The following is a 17,006-nucleotide window of genomic DNA, read 5'->3' as shown; positions in this document are numbered from 1 at the left end:
AAATCGACGGCTATCAGCTCATCATACACTGAGGATGTGTACTTTGAACTTCCTTGACGGAGAGCTCGTTCGCAGAGAAAGGCGAGGACCCATAAAATTTAGGCGTCCTTTTCAGTGCGGGACTGAAACTGTATTCATTTTAATCTATAACTCAGAGTGTGACGCCTGCCCCTCTGCCTGCTGATTGGCTGTTTCTCTTCCTGGTTGGCAGTGGTGGGCAGGTCGTCAGCCCGACTGGCCTCACCTGTGAGCAGAGTACAAAGCAGTGGCGTAGATGACGTAGAGTTGGTGGGTTTTGTAAACCCATGGGCCCTCTTATGGTCAAACTTTTTTTTTTCAATGTAATATCGCCGCGGTTGACCCTCGCAGCTGCAGGTAGCTCGGAGTATAACGTCAGACTGGGTCACTGCATTGTGTTGCATATAAGGGGGGATACGAGCGCCCCCTCCCAGTTTGAACTGATCCATGCGTCTATTGATTGTGATTGGCTCAGATGGCGACCGTTATTTTTCTGGAAAAAAAAAGCAAGGTAGAGTCAAAGATGCTTAAAAGAAAGAAGCCACCAGAAAAAGAAAAAAGAGATGTGTAATGCAGATAAGCGGAGGGCAAAAAAGAAGAAGAAGTTAATTGAGGATGCGGCCAAATGCACAAAGCTGACAGATCTGTTCTGTCATGGCGGGAGCAGCCAGGCCAGTGACGACACGGGTCCGAGCAGCAGCACGGCCACAGCAGATAAACAAGCACTGTCTGCGGTAACACTGCGCTATCATGACCTCAGACTTGAGACTAGGGTTGTCACAAGATCCGACACTACCGGTAATCTGAACGCGACCGAACCTGGATCCGCTCCAGCTGCTTGGCGTGGCCACAGCCACAGGTGAAGCCCATAAGCATGACGCGCCATGTGTCTTTGTCCGGTCAGTTGTCATGGGAACAGGACGCTCTGACGGTGGTGCGCATTCAGACCATAATACATCCATGGTTTGGAGCAGAGGCAAACAAACGTGTGTGAATATATAAAGCGGAGCTGAAGAATGAAACAATAAGTTGCAGTTCAAGTTAAGTTCATTGCAAATGACCTGCACCGGGCCTATCCGAACCTGTAAAAATGATATAGGATCTATCTGACTGTTCCAATAAGCAGCGCACAGGCAGAGCTTTCAGGCACTTTCAGTCGCCTTAAACTAATTAAATCATACCTGCGCTCAACGATGAGTGAGTCTCGTCTCTCAAACCTGGCATTACTTTTCATTGAGAGAGACCTTACTGAGAGGGCTGACTTAAACGATGTTGTTGAGACATTTGCTACGATGAAGAAAAGAAAAACAAAGTTCTAGGCGAAGTCAAATCGTGGCAGAAATGCAAAGTTCTCAACTCATTTATTTTGTATTTTTTTAATAGCCCTTTTTGCTGTCATGCAGCTGCACTTTTATGTTAACCAACGTTTACTGAAGTTATTCTTAGATTTCTATGCCTGGTGGTGCGATGGCACCTTGAGTTGTTTATTGGAGCCAAGTTTTATTTTGTGTATTGTATTGGGAAAGTGTTGATATGCCCGTCACGGGAGTGTAATGGCACCTTCAGTTATTTTATTGTAATTTTATTTTGTGCATTTATTTGTATCAGGATTGTGTTGGGAAAATGTTATTTATGTGTCTGAATGACAATATTTTTATATATATATATATATATATTTTTTTTTTTAAGTCGCCAGAAGTCGCTAAATGACGTAATCGCATGATTTGCATGATTTAACTCGCCTCCTTTACCTGGGCAGACGTAAATTAAAAGACACTGGTGGAGTTACTTTTGTTGTTGTTATTGTTTTTGTGTTTTTTATTATTTTGATTTTTTAACCAATGTCCCACTTAGAACTTTTCTGAACATTTGCATTTCTACTACAGACACCAAAAACCAAAAAGCCCCCCCCCCCCCAAAAAAAGTGCGTCTCGATGCTCGTGTAGTTTAGGGCTAGTGACGTCACTGATGACGTTCGAAGCCTCGCTGGTTCAGGAGTTGATTCGAGTATCGGCGCGATTTATATTCCGCAACTGATCCGCTCACACTTCGTGAGTTCGTGTTGGCGGTTTGTTGGTTTGTGTGTGACACAGTGGAGCATTTTGATTGGCCTGTGAGAAAGAAAGTTTTCCCCGCGTGGAAACATTTTGATCTGTTCTCTGCCAATAAAACTTTCAGTGACATTATTACACGTGTTTTGCTTTATCATGCAATGTTCTATATTTTCCAGTCTTTTCTTTTATTATTATTACCTTTATTTAATCAGGAAGTCCTATTGAGATTCAAAATCTCTTTTACAAGATAGACCTGGCCAAGGAGGCAGCCAGTCACAACATATTAAGTTACAACAAAAGTAACATATTAAACAAACAAACAAACAAACAAACAAACCCAGAATATTCCACAATAAAACAAGAACAACTATTAAAACATAGTGGACCAAGCTAATAGCAATCCAAGCTGAAGTGTTTGTGTGCTGAATTGGGGTACAACACCTCGTCCATGCTGAGGCCTTTTGGTGCTTTGCCTGAATTTAACGAGGGGAATGTGGCACATTTTGTTTCTGAATGAAAATGAATGAAGTCCTAAAGTCGCACAGTCAGATCCACTGCCCTTACTTTGTTAACACAGTTCAGCAGTTTGAAAACAATTGTTCCCGTCATTAGGAGTTATTCAGATGTTAACAAAATTATTTATTGATAAACATTCGACAAGTAATATTAGATTCCATTGTATTGTCATGTGGTAGTCACATACTCTACTCTCATCTCCTTATAAGGTACAAAACATGGTCACACAACCAACATGCCCTCCAGTGACTCTAAGCTACACACACACATAGCCACACAGGCAATATGACCTTTCGTGACCTCAGAAAACACAGAAATGAAACTTCACATACCTCCTGTCAAGTAACACATAACTTACATATAGAGGGGGGGGTCTAGCCATCTTCTCTTTCAGGGCGCTGCCTCCTATGGATTGGATGGGTCGTGTGCCAACAGGCTGGTAGCAGCCTGTGGACCAAGGAGGAGGCACTAACGTCTAAACCATGGTGATCTCCACCTATACGACATGTGGCTGTTTAACAGGCTTTGAGCAGCAGAGGGGTTTGTGTGCACATGAAGCCTCGAGAAATGAACCTTTTTCTGAACCATTTGGCTTAAAGGCTTCAAGAAGCTTCATCTCATCATCACTAATGAAAAGAATGTCGACCTTCATTTTATCCAAATCGACGGCTATCAGCTCGTCATACGCTTGGGATGTGTCCACACCCTTACTTCTGTTTTCTCCTCTGAACTGCATCAATGAGAAGCTGAAAATCAGGGTTATTCCACCAAATACTGATTTCTGAACTCTTGTTAAGGTAAAACATTAGTATTGTGTATAAATGCTCTAAATGACAATATTTTTATTTGGAATTTGGGAGAAATGTTGTCAGCAGTTTACAGAATAAAAGAAAATGTTCATTTTACTCAAACACAAAGTCTGAATAGTAAAATCAGACAAACTGAGCATTTTGCAGCTCAGATCCTGCTGCTTCATTCTGGACAAACATGAGAAATCCTGTTCAGCTCTCATAAAGAACGTGCATATCACCGTGTTCTTACATTTTATTTAAGGGAATTAATAATTCAAAGTATAAAACATGTATAAGAGGACAAAGCTGTTAAAAGTCGGACAGACAGACAGACAGACAGACAGACAGACAGACAGACAGACAGACAGACAGACATTAGTAACAGAGCGTGACAGAAGGTGAAATGTTTAGTTCTGGCAGCGGAGGGGCAGTCTGGACCTCTGAGGCGACGCCGCAGCTTCGCTTTCTGCCACTTTGGACCTGGAAGGGATCTTCGTCTCCTTCTTTCCGCCTTTCTTATGCTGGAAAAGAGAAATCACAAGAACATAGAGTCGCTGTTATCCACACGCAAGTACCTGCCAATGAAAACGCTGCGTTCATGGTGTCCAGGATGTTGAAAACTCAAGCGCTGAAGTAACTGTCCTCCATCCTGACGAGAGCAGCTGTGGTGGACGTGAGCGGGACACTTCAGGTCCCGGTTTGGGGGTTTCACCCTAAACAAGCCTGCTAACATGTGTTAAGCCAGTCGAGCCACCAAATGAACCCGTTAAACAAATTAGCATACCACGCTAACGCTAGCTCAACGAACTCTCTGCTTCCAGACAGTTTTCCACCTTAAATTACGTGAGCGCCGCCCACCTTGAAGAAGGGAAGTCTGTTGGTCTCGTTGAAGACGAGGTTCTCGTCGATGAAAGACGGCTCTGTGACCGTGCTTTCGTTACAAGTACTCAGCTCGTCCTCCTGAGAGTCCTGAGGTGAAAGGAGAGCAGAGATTAACGAGGCTTTACTTTAGTTCTCAAACTACAGAAACCAGTAACTGACTGAGTCTGTCGCCGCCTCCTGCAGAACAAAATGAACGTACGAGGTCAACCTGGCTGTGCTTGTCCTCCTCCTCCAGCTCCTCCTCCTCCTCCAGGGCAGCGTGCAGCTCCTCCTGCTGCCTCCTCAGGCTCTCCAGCAGCTCGCAGCGGCTCCGCGACTTCACCAGCTCCCTCGGATACACAAACTCCCGACGCTGAGGGGTTGCACCTGAAGGCGGCAGAAGGCTTGATGAGTTTTCAGATCTAAACACGCACGCACACACACACACACACAGTATAAAATCAGACACACAATAAGACCCCCAGGTTAAATCAGGTACCGGTGGGAACGTCCTGCTGCAGCTCTTCCTGCAGGAAGCTTTGAACCAGCTGTTGGCTCTTCTCCATGTGGTCCCGGAGCTCAGCCAGCTGCTGGTCCAGGACGGTCCTGTCCAGGGAGGTCTGGTTCTGCACGCCCATCAGAGCCCCCTTCACCTCCTCCTGCCGACCGGACAGCTCCTCCTCGGCTGTGCGGAGCTGTTCAGTGCAGCGCATCTCGACGTTCTGGTAAAGAGATGAAGGATTAGAAGAGAGGCAGGCTTTGAGTTTCACCTCCCCGGCGAAGCTGCAGTTTGTGATGAAACCTGAACCTTCACTGGAGCTGAGCGCGAAAAGCAGCAGGTACAAATAAGAGTAAGACAAAGCTGAGGCCATTTTTACCTGATGGAGGGTCTTAGCTTCAGTGGAAATCAGCCCCATCAGGGACAGATGTTCCTGGGCTTGCGTCTCTGCACGCTCCTGGACTCTGGAGCTCCACTGGAAGTCACGTTCGACCAGACCTGCAGCCACAGACCAGAGGCATCAGCAACAATGTAAACTGCACGTTTTAATGACAGCTGGAGAGACGATGAGTTTACCGGACACGGCGCCGTGGATGTGCGAGCAGCAGCCCGTCATCTCCTCCAGCGTCTGCTGGCTCTCGTCAGCGGTCAGACGCAGGGAGGAGGCCAGAGAGGAGGAGGAGGAGGAGAGGAGGTCTGCCCGGGCCGAGGCCTGCTGCTCGACTGTGATGCAGCCGCTGCACAAAGGGGAACGCCAGATCAGACAATGTGACTGAAATCTTATGGCTGATAATTCCTTTACAGATGATCTGACTTTGCTAGATTTTTGGAACAGGGAATGATGACGTTCGACCCCAAATTTGGCTTTGACAAGGATTCGTGTGTGTAGCTCTTGAAGTGAAATGAAACCCTCTCACCTGCTGATGTTCTCCTGCAGGGTCTGCAGAGGTTTCTGCAGGGATTTGGAGGCAGAGCGCAGATCAGTGAAGTCCTTCTGGGCCTCCATGGAGAGCAGGTTGAGCTGGTCCTGCAGGCACTGGATGGTCTGCTTCATACCCTGACAGAAGGAAGCAGAGATGAATTCAGCTTGCTAACATTCACAGAGATGTTCAGGACTGATATAACTGGCCTCTCATAGGAGGGACGTGACAACATTTACAGACGTACAACATGTGACAATAAGCACCATCATATTAAACATGAGGTGAAAATATCCAAGTGTTAAAGAAACGTGAACTCGGCTTGTGGGTGAGTTTAAACTAAAGACTGATGGCTCAGACGAAACGACTTTGCTCTCTTTGTGCATTCAAACCGGGACAGACGCTGCAGGAAGACTCCGTCTCATCACGTCCATCAGCTCTTACCGTCTGGTGTCTCTCCTGCGCCTGTCTGACCTCGTCCTCCAGCTTGTCGTGTTCAGCCTGCAGGGAGCTCAGGCCCTCCACGGTGGCCAATCGCAGCCGGGCCAGCTCCTGAACCAAGCCGCCGAAGAACGTGCCCACCTCCTTCATGGCCTCCACCTGAGAGGAGGAGACGGTGGAAACGATCAGGACGATGAGCGGGTTTAGCACGGGTGCACATGCTGGAAGACAGAACACAGTTGTGGACCGACCTTATCGGCCAGAGCTCGCTGCGTCTCCACCGTGGCTCTCAGGCTGTCTTTGAGCTGCTGGACAGCTGACAGACCCATCAGAGTCCGAGACACCAGGACCTCCTCCATGTCCTGCCGATGCTCGTCCTGCAGACACAAACACAAAGCCGTCAAATATGTTTTCGACCCACGATAAAGAAAGTTTGAGGAATACTGACGCTTCACATCAGACAGCAGCTTCAAACACGCCATCGGGGTCGTCCCGTCCTCACCAGCAGCTGCAGCAGGCTCTCCCTGTCCTGCGCACACAGCGCCTCCTGCTGCTGCACTCTGTCCTGACAGCGGCCCACGCCCTCGGCCACCATCTGCCTGACTCCACCCGTGAAGGACTCCATGGAGGTCAGAGCGCCCTTCAGCGCCACCTGGTTCATCACGAGCAAACCGTCTGCTCGGGAAAAAGGACACAGAGACAGAATTAGACAGTCAGACTCTTATTTATCCAGAAACTGTGAGACATGAGTCGACCTTCTCACACCATCATCGATGCTGTTTTAGCAGAGGACGGACAGGTGAGGTGAAGTTCATGCAGTCAGCGCTTGCTACACGCTAACGTGCTAACAGATTCTGCATTTTTGTGTTTCTAGCCGAGCTTGGACAGAATATTCAGTCAAAACAGGTCGGAGATGTCGTTTCGCCCTTTGTGTTCTCCGTGAAGTGACGTGATGTAGCTCTGGTGCGTTTGGTGTGAACTGAGCGCTGCACCAGACTCCATTTAATTAACAGCCTATTAAATGATTCATGGCCTCAGAGTAAACGATCTCATGGTAACTTAGGAGGCAGTCAGGCCTCGTGTGTTGTGATTACTGTGGCATGCAGTTAACACACCAGGCACAACTGTATTTGAATAAAGAAAAAATAAAAGAGCGTTGGATGAAACTGGTGCTGATGTGAAGAGTGGCTCATGTGGATTTCAAAGTGTTCGGTTTGAGAACAGACTCTGGTGTGGGGGCTGATCGGGCTCTCTGGTCGTACCGATGGCCTGTGAGTAGCTGCTCAGCATGTCGTGCTGTTTGCTTTCCTGCTGCTGAACGCGATGCTGCATGTTGCTGAACGCTCCGTCCATCCTCTGAGCAAAACTCAGCTGGATCTGCCTGTTGTGCTGCTCCACCTGCGGGTTCAATCGAGCGCATTGGTTAGTGCTGAGGACGAGCTGCTCTGCTGTCAGATAGATTGACTGTTTGGGTTTTGGAGACTTTCTAACTCTGAAGCACTGATTTGAGCAGGCGTGTGCTTCACTGCTCATGAACTTTCATTGTTCAGAGGAAGTTGCCAAACATTATTTCCCATTTCTCAATCGTGATGATTCACTGATTTTCAGTTTTCTATCATTTAAGTTGAACATCTTCGACTTTTGGACGAAACGAGCTTTCAGAGCTCAGAGATTTCCCCCGTGGCCTTTTTCAGGTAATCCAAAGGGAATTTAATTAATTTAATTTGAACTCCTGAAGCAGGAGAATTTTCTCAACTGTTATTTTTTCACTTCATCTGAAAAATACAAAAATCAGTAAACTTGGAGATGCATGGCGACCGTGTTCTGACCTTTTTCTTCCTGTCCAGCTTGTCATGGAGACCCGACACGTCACTGGTGCTGACGTCCACAGTGCTCAGCAGCTGGATGAGGACGAAAACATGGAGTCCCAAATATTATTCAACAGAAACAGAAAGAACAAAAGAGAAGTCGTGCGATGGTGCTGATCACAGCGACTTTTTACAAAAGATTTTCAGAAATAGAAGTTTGGTCAAAGAAAGCAAAAAAACAGGAAGTTACTAACAGGACAGTAAGTTACAAGGGACACTATTAATAGGATGGAAAGTACATGTAGAAAAAAGGAACGAATTACAGAAAAAGAGAAGGAAAAAGAGCAAATGATAACCAAAGCAGTCAATATCTAAATTTAGCCAACACATCAGTACGTTAACACCCCTCCAGACTCAGCAGGCGAGTACATGAAAGCGTCAGTGGAGCCGGTCTGTACCTGTCCTGCAGTGCTGTACAGCGTCTCCTGGACCGAGCTGAGCTCCGAGCAGATGAACTCCTCCTGGTTCAGCTTCTCTTTGGTCTGCTGCAGGTCCTGACAGGCCTCCTCCAGCCTGAAATCAACAGGACCAAGAGTCCCTTTATGTCTCCTTCAGCGAAATAAACTCTTCAAAAAGCCTCTTGGATCAGTCGGAAACGCATCGTCACAAAGCTGAAAACAGGCTGACTCTTTGGAGATACGTGCTTCTCACAGGACAGACACGCTGTAAACATATGAAGCCTCACCTGTGCTGCTTCTCATCCAGGTCCACAGCACACTGCTCCAGTCTGGTCTGACTGTCCGTGAACAGCTCGGTCACCTGCAGAGAGGAGCGCAGCGTGAGGACGGCAGACACGCCGTACGAGGACGCCACAGAGGACACCACAGAGGACGCCACAGAGGACGCCACAGAGGACGCCACAGAGGCCATACAGAAGGTTTCTGTGCTCTGTTTGCTCCTCGAAAACAAACCCGGCGGCTGAATGTCAGTCTGATCAGAACTCGTTGTAGCTCATTCATTTCGTGATAAACGCTGCACTTCCACTTTGTGAATGCCGTGTGGTCGTGATTAAATTTGGGTGAGAAAGATGCTTCAGATGAGCGACAGTCAGAGAAACACAACAGGCTTCACACATGAACATGGTGATAAATGACAGAAATCTCCAAAACAGTCAACAGAGTCATCGAGCAGAAGATCCCACTCGTCTATTCAGACTGCCCGGGTAACGAAACCAACGCACCTTCTTCAGCTCCTCCTCCATGGCAGCGATCCTGTCGGTGAACTCGGCTGCATGGTCATCGTGGGCGGCGATCTGACCCATCATGCTCCTGAAACACACACACACACACACACACACACACACCTGCTTTTATAGCTGGATGAATGATGAACAGAAATCTTTAGTTGAAGCCTGTTAATGATGCCAGTGAGCTTCAGTCATGTGACCTACTCGTAGTTTTCTGCTGACAGATAAACTCCGTTCTTGTCTCGAGTGGCGGCCAGGTCGCGCTTCAGACGCTCGATCTCCTCCGTGTATTCCTGAGGAAGGAGGTGAAAGTTCTCAAACGCAGGTAACGCCAGCGCAGGTGATGCGAACGAGCTGTCTGAACCCTTTCAGAGGGAGAATAAAGCTGGCGGCCGATCGAACTCGTCTACCTTAATGAGCGTCCTCTTGGTGAGTTTCTGGTTGACCTCCGGTTTGTTCATGATGTTCTTGGCTCTGCTGGCGTACTCCAGCGTGCTCAGAGTCTCCTGCGTGGGCGGAGAAGACGTCACAAACAGGCACTGAACCAGAGGAGCCCGAAAGCTTCCGTCTCTCAAAGCAAATCGAGCTCAGACAACAGGACGTACCTCCAGGTTGCTGGAGGAAGGCGACACGGTGGCGATGATGGAGGTCTTCGTTCGTCCTCCCAGTGAGTCCTGCAGGATTCTGGTCAGCTTAGACTCTCTGTGGGCAGAGTGCACATAATTTATCTCAGCAGTGATCGGAGTCACACGCCATCCACGACGACACTGTTAACAGACGTTTCGTTCATTCAACCTCAAACATAATTAAAGAGAAAATATGGAGGTGATGTATGAAAAGAACAGAAACCAATGCCTGTCAGGTCTGACTGGTCACAGTGACGGGTTTTTCCATGAGTGTGTAGAGCTGCAACAATTCGCTGAAAATTAACTGTCAATCATTCTGATAGTCCATGAAACGTTTCAGTCATTGCTCTGCTGCTTCCAGCATCTTAAATATAAAGATTTGCTGCTTTTCTTTGTCATTTATGACTGTAAACAAAGCGTCTCTGGGTTTTGGACTGTTTGTTGGACAAATGACTGAGGGTGAATGACAGCAAACACTAATACAGCTGCAGACTGACTGACTATGACCTTCATGAAGCTAACTAGCTAAGTTACCTGTATTAGCTTCAGCTGGGTGTACCTAATAAACTGGCAACAAAAGGCTTTGTATCTTAATCACAATGCTTAAAGCAAAATCTAAGGGATCTGCATTAATATTAGTGTTTTTAAATGTCAAATGTCCAAATCAGCGCTGGACTCAGAAAGCAGCGTCGGTCGGAGAGAAGAAGAGGAAGCCAGAGAAACAAAGAAGTGTTGTCGTTGTCAAAGAGTCTGTATGTGGGACTGTTTCTTCACAGGAAGGAAGAAACCACAACTTTTTTTAAATCTTTTTTTTTCACACTGGTCTTTAGAGGCGCAGCTTCGTGAATGTTAGCATTGGGACAGCAGAATGCTAGCTGTTTCCCCCTGTTTTCAGTCTTTATGCTAAGCTAACTGTAGGTGTCTGTACCTGTACGGGACGTGAGGCCTTTTCTCCACCAGCGCGGTGATCACTCTGCCCAGCGTCAGCAGCGACTGGTTGATGTTTCCGGCCTCGCGAGCTCGTTTGTCCACCGCGCCCGAACGGCCGATGTTCTCGCTGCCGGCGAGATCCACCTGCAGACGAGGGGCGTTCAGACGTTTCACTGCACACTTTGCTCTGATACCAAGCTTTCATTTTAATCATTCTGCAAGTAGAAAATGAGGAAACTTTCCTCTGGAAGTGACACAGAAACTGAACGTTCACTGTGTTTTCTTCAAATGTTAAAATACACACTTTACTCACAGATGATATTTTCATTATTTCAGTCTAATAATCAGTGAGATATGATAGGATGGATTCTGAGATGAGACTGGTGTGACGGCCACACCAGCAGCCAAACTGAACTGAAGTGTTTGTAGTTTTTCGATTTCTTCTCAGTTAATATTAAATAGTCACAGTGACGTGTTGCATAGTTACTGTAGTTTAAATGGTTCTTAGTCAGTCCCTCTGTGTGTCTGAATGTCCTCATCAGCCACCACGTTTCCCCCATCAGTCAGTTTCATCAGGTCAGTGTGTCTTTAATGGGCCTAAAATTATTGTCAGACTTTTATTTTGGTAAATATTTTTTGAATCGCCGCCTGTGTGTGTCTCTGCGGTCGACCAGCTCGGTCCTAATGCACGTGTGATCCTTTTCAGCTGGTTTAAATTCCTCCCGTCGGAAACATGAAAGATTACCAGGTTGAGTTTGCCGATCTTCACCAGCTCCTCTCCATCCAGGGTGATCTCCTTCATGTGAATGGTGACCGAGAACACAGAGTGGGAGCGACTGCGGAAGAAGGAAACGGAAAACAAACGTCAGTGTGGAATAAAAAGCTGTGAACGAACCAGCCGAGGTCGCCGCCGGCTGTCCTGCTCCTGTGACTCCATGAGGCACGTTAGCAGGACGCCAGTCAACACGGGTCAGAGCGGCTTACCTGGAGTAGGCGTTCATGAGCGTGGAGGCCGTCCTCCTCTTAGCTGCTCCTCTCTCCAGGATCTGATAAACTTCGTCTTTGTTGTGAACCGTCACCTCCTCCAGACCCTTCACCACCACTCCTCGCTGCGACACGACGGACGGAGCAGCGCAGATTTTGATTCAGTGTACAAGAAAAGCAAACATTCCCAAACTGTTTTCCTCTAAAACAGATCAATGAATCAAACGCAGCACCGTGAACCGCAGGATCCCTTCGAGAGTCAAATCCCAGGATCCTGACAGCAGGCATTGGTCACCTTGTTCCGCGGGTCGTCGAACAGCTGCAGCCGCTCGTTGACGTCCTCGCTGGGGCTGAGCAGGTCGAACAGCTCCTCGTTGTAAATCTCCAGCAGGGAGACTTTGACTGAGAACTCTGTGCCGTTCTCAGAGAGCTTCTCAAAGATCTGGTGCAGCGTTCTGGGGATGATGCCGGCCAGAGGGTCCTAAAAAACAAAACAAGCGCGGTGAGTGTCACAGCTCATTCACTGCTGAAAACATCTTTAAACAGGTCGAACTCACCTCCTCCCAGGTGAACTGCTCGTTTGGACTCCTCTCGCCCTCCATGGTGAACGTCTTTCCTGTTCCCGTCTGACCGTAACTGAACAAGACAGCAAGTTATTTCACGTTAAACAGATTGTTCTTCTCTGCCGCTGATGTGCGTTTATCTGCTCGCTGAAGAATCGCTCCGACAGCTGCTTACGCGAAAACGGTGCAGTTGTATCCCATGATGACTTCATCCAGGATGGGGCAAACGACGCTCCGGTACACTTCAATCTGCTTGGCAGCTGGACCGAAAACCTGTGGAAAAAAGAAAAGATAACAGAAGTAATTCACCTCAGTCTGAAGTTACATTACAGCAAAACACCAGAACGCCGAAGTGCGGAGAGACCAGTGATCTGCGTCCACTCACCATGTCGAATGTGTACGTCTTTCGAGACGCCTTGTCGTTTATCCCTCCCGTCTTCACCGTCACCTCCTTCCTGTTTGGCTCGCAGTCGATGACCCCGTGGGACGACTTGCGTTCCATCGTGTTAAAAGGCCTGAAAACACAACGCAGCGGAGACCGACCTGACTGCTCTGAACAACATCTGCAAGTTAACAATTTCTTCCTCTTGGGGACGCCGTCAGGTGACCGCTAGATGGAATAATTCACCAACCACAGCCAAAAGCAACAACGTGTATGTTATTTATGAAGGCTGGGACAAATAAGCAACACAGAAAACATCACATGACCTCCTGCAGACATTTAAAACACAGTGGAAAAAAACACTGAGACACTTTGAGGCATCATTCTGTTTTATAGCTGCTTAACACGTGAAGGACGAGGTTACTGTGTGTGATTTAAAAACAGACTTTACAGAGCACGGCCCTTAAAACCCACCTACAGACCTCAGACTAACAGCCGGGATTAAAGCCTTAATCCCAAAATCCTTCCTTAAAGAAGGAAACAAGGAAGCCATAATTCATATCTCATGTATCATCACTGAACCCAGAGCTGCTTTGTTAAAGATAAATCCCACATGGTCTTTGAGAAACCCTTAAAACTGTTCTATTAAAACAATCTATCAAAGACTATTAGCCTGGAATATGATAAAGATTTTTAACCTGACTAATTTAAAAAAAAAGTGGTGACCAGAATGAGACATTTTTAATGGGATTTCAGGCAAATTACACATGTTGGTTAAGCAGAAACCACGAAGCTGACAAACATGTATATAAAACGTGGGTCTTTGTACATTCTCTACTTATTTAAGGTGATAAATAATACATAATGTCTACTTCTTTACCACGTTAATTACAACATAATTTAACAGATGTAAACCGTCTGTCAGGCTGTGAGACCAGTTAACGACTGACGAAATATTTACCACCGACAACAGCAAAAATCTAAATAATAACAATAATATTTGACATAAACAAGGCGGATTTTCTCTTCATACCTGCATCTGACAACCACCTGGATGTTTCTCCCCTTTTCATCCCGTCTCACTCCGCTCAGGTTGTGTGAAGCCATGGCTGCACTGATGTCCTCTGTGAAATTAGCGTGTAAATAACGTTTCAGTCAGCTAAACACTTCACGTTAACCGCTAGCACATAAACAAAACAACAATCCTGAGATGACGGAACGAAGAAGACGCGAAATCTGCCGGTTCACAGTTGTAAAGATGTGATGTCCAACTAGCATGTCAGCTAACGTTAGCGCTAGCCAAAACAGAGCGGGCGTTAGACCAAAGAAACGTACCGAATGTCGATGTACACTCGTCTTCCTCTCCCTCCACGAATTATCCGCGTATTATTTCCACCACTGACACGATTTATAAGTTATATTTTTAGCTTCTGCCTCCTCCGACAACACAAACTCTTTCCACAGGTTTCTTTTCTGGCGCTCTAAAAACCTCCGACGACAAAACACTTTTCAAAAAGTCCTTTTAAAATTTGCGGAACCAATAAGAGGAGAGTGGCGGCAAACAAACGACATCATTGGTTGGAAGGACATGTGACGTTACGGCGCAGAGAATCACGGGAAAATGAGATGTTAGTATGAGCGCCATGTTTCCACAAGATGGCGACATTGTTCAGGAAGCTGTTTTACATTAAAACGATTTACTTACATGTAAACGTAGTAAAACGGCATTTTCCCCTATTAAGAATTATTTTGTTTGCTAAGTTAAGTCTTTTTATGAAATTAAGAATTTTTTTCTAAGATGAGACTTTACTTGTACGGAAAAAATCGTGTAGATCGTGTATTGTGTAAAATCAGCATTAGCCTTGCAATTGTTTATATGACTTTTTAATCATTATATTTACATTTTTAAGGGCAAATATCCTCACAAAATACCTGTATTTGAAGGCCATTTAAACCAAAATATAATTGAAATAAAACAAAACTTTGGCTGTCAGAAAACTACATACACAGATGATGTGGAAGAAAGTTTAGTTCTTAATATGAAATATGAAATGTGGGCTAATCTGGCCGGATGTTACGGTGGCACGCAGTCATGTTTTGTTCTGATGTGCTGAAGCAGAATTTGGACTTTTGTTAACTGTAATGCACAGAAACACACAGAAAGAACAATTAGAAAAAGATAAATTAGTTGTAACCACACTGAACTATGAAGACTAATTGACACTGATAATCTGGCAATTACACACACACATACACACATCCTCATGAACAGACACACACACAAATACACAATCTATAATAATGGCATGAATGCATTCATTACTACATTATCACAAGCAATAAAGGCATTAATTTACATTTAAATGAGGACCAATTTTCAGTTTGGTGTTTGCACAAACATGGAGACACATGAAGGAGCAACATCGTGCAGATGAACACACATAAAACAGACATTTCAACAAACCACCTCTCTCCAAACACACTTTTTAAACGCTGCATTTTGATCAAAAATAACACATTTTAAAGGAACAAACCAAATCTGAAACCATTTCTCCCGTTCATGCACTTTGTCTGCTTCAGGTTTATGAAGTGACCAGTGGCGAGCAGCAATCCATCTGCTGAGGACCGTCCGCCCACTCAGCCCCCTGAGGAGGGCGAGGGGGGTTGCCCTTTTTGCTCTGGCAACCCCTTTAACACACACACACACACACAAACACACACACACACACACACACACACACACACACACACACACACACACACACACACACAAATGCATTAAAACACATGTGAAAATAAAAACTCTGCAGCTTTTGTTGTTTTCTCACGTCTTACAGTCATGATGTCATCACGCCTCACCCGGCAGCCATGTGTTGGAGAAGCTGCTTTCATAAACGACCGACGTTTGAAACTTATGCCAAAGATTTATTTCGGATCATGAAGCCTGGTAGCTTGTCTCCTTGCCTCAGTGTTTAGACGAAGGCTTTCACGATAATGTCATATTACTGCATATGGTTACGCTTCCGTGGCATCATCATCCTTTAGCGTGACTTGACAGCATCACTGTCAGTGTTAGCTAGCTCCTTCGAAAAGGACAGCAAAGACGATACAAAAAGAAAAAGAAAACCAAAGTAGAGAGAGCATTGTTTCCCTCGAAGAACACTGAAGGAAAGTTTATTATCCAAAATAAATTTAACCCAGTTGTAACGTAAATACACAAGAGACGAAGTTATGCTAACATTCAGCTAGCGCGCTACACCAATTCCCGAACAAGCTGCTCAGAGCCTCCAGTTGGTTCTTCCTGTCCAGAAAGATGTGTCTTTGTGTCTCCTCCTCCTCGCCAGGAGGACACTGGTTTGCGTCTCTTGAGTTATTTTATTCAACCAGACACAGTCATCAGTGAATCTTTGACCAAAGACACCTGAAGAAAAGTCCTGAAGTAAAGATTTTAAATTACTCAAACTATCAGGAAAAATCAATGAAAAAAAAAAAAAAAGTGAATAAATGCTAAATGCTAATTTGGTGAAAATTTGCTCTCCGTTTGGATGATTTGAACACGACGACCAACAATCATCCTGAAATAAATCTGCATCATCAGGCTGTTTCAGCTCCAGCCTTGAACCAGAGGCCGACAGTGCACCGTTATCCAAATTAAGATATATTTGTCTTGTTGTCCCGAAACCCACCACAGCTAATGACTGTGTGCTCAGTGAGCTGGAGGAGCTCATAAATCACAGTGAAAGCAGATCTGAAAAGACTTCCTCAACCTGAGAAGTGCACCTACCGACGCTCTAACATTAACATGCAGACACAGCTGACACCAAAGGCAGCAGTGTTGGCTGAAGAGCCTGCGCAGCCTGTCATGAAAGTCTAATGAGGTTCATCTTCTTTGGCCGTAAAACCCACGATTATACTTTTACAAACACGTCAAATTCAGTCTCCTCCGAATGTACTTTCAGCTCAGGAACTGTTTGCGTTTCCCTTCAGAATCAGGTCATCGCGAGACACCAGAGCGCAACCGAACATGAGACGCTCAGTTTAATGTTCAGTTTGACTGGGATAACATGATGTCTGCAGGTCCTCACAGAGACAATCGCCCCACAGATGAAGGTAATTTCCCTCGTTGTGGTTCGTCGTACTCAGCCTGTTAAACAGTTGTAGCCTGAGTACGAACTGCGGCGTCGATTGTTTACCTGAACAAGTAGAACAGCGTCAGTGGTTTCAGCGAACGCCCCAAACTGCCTCTGTTCAGGCAACGAAGACCACAAGAGGAAACTATGACGACACAAAGGAGGAAGTCCGGTGACTTTAGTACTGTTTTCAAACCCATTTAAAGCTTTTCACCTACAACAACAGCAGGAACAAGC

The 17,006-nt window shown here is 45.9% G+C and overlaps 1 protein-coding gene across 1 annotated transcript; it reads right to left on the bottom strand.

Moving 5' to 3' along the window:
• Positions 1-3,786: 3,786 nt before the first annotated feature.
• On the bottom strand, positions 3,787-14,129 carry kif11 (kinesin family member 11). The gene is made up of 27 exons (XM_070977546.1): positions 13,975-14,129; positions 13,673-13,763; positions 12,643-12,772; positions 12,433-12,530; positions 12,252-12,330; positions 11,990-12,175; positions 11,695-11,819; positions 11,456-11,546; positions 10,709-10,854; positions 9,760-9,856; positions 9,565-9,660; positions 9,359-9,447; positions 9,149-9,236; positions 8,654-8,727; positions 8,367-8,481; positions 7,930-8,001; positions 7,363-7,498; positions 6,603-6,775; positions 6,352-6,477; positions 6,104-6,259; positions 5,657-5,796; positions 5,316-5,476; positions 5,119-5,237; positions 4,740-4,962; positions 4,461-4,627; positions 4,238-4,348; positions 3,787-3,900 (listed from the first exon to the last, which is right to left on the bottom strand). The coding sequence occupies exons 2-27, from the start codon at positions 13,744-13,746 to the stop codon at positions 3,787-3,789; spliced, it is 3,186 nt and encodes a 1,061-aa protein (XP_070833647.1). The 5' UTR covers positions 13,747-13,763; positions 13,975-14,129.
• Positions 14,130-17,006: the final 2,877 nt, after the last annotated feature.

Source organism: Chaetodon trifascialis, chromosome 13 (assembly GCF_039877785.1).
Source record: "Chaetodon trifascialis isolate fChaTrf1 chromosome 13, fChaTrf1.hap1, whole genome shotgun sequence".
NCBI lineage: Eukaryota > Metazoa > Chordata > Actinopteri > Chaetodontiformes > Chaetodontidae > Chaetodon > Chaetodon trifascialis.
Note: the sequence above shows the minus strand (reverse complement) of the source record. Positions and strands in the feature narration are given on the sequence as shown.

Excerpts from the sequence above, each read along its gene's own strand:
- kif11 (XM_070977546.1), bottom strand. The coding sequence starts at position 13,746 with ATGGCTTCACACAACCTGAGCGGAGTGAGACGGGATGAAAAGGGGAGA. Across the intron at positions 8,482-8,653 it reads CTGGATGAGAAGCAGCACAG|GCTGGAGGAGGCCTGTCAGG; the intron begins GTGAGGCTTCAT and ends TGTTGATTTCAG. Across the intron at positions 3,901-4,237 it reads ACAGACTTCCCTTCTTCAAG|CATAAGAAAGGCGGAAAGAA; the intron begins GTGGGCGGCGCT and ends TCTCTTTTCCAG.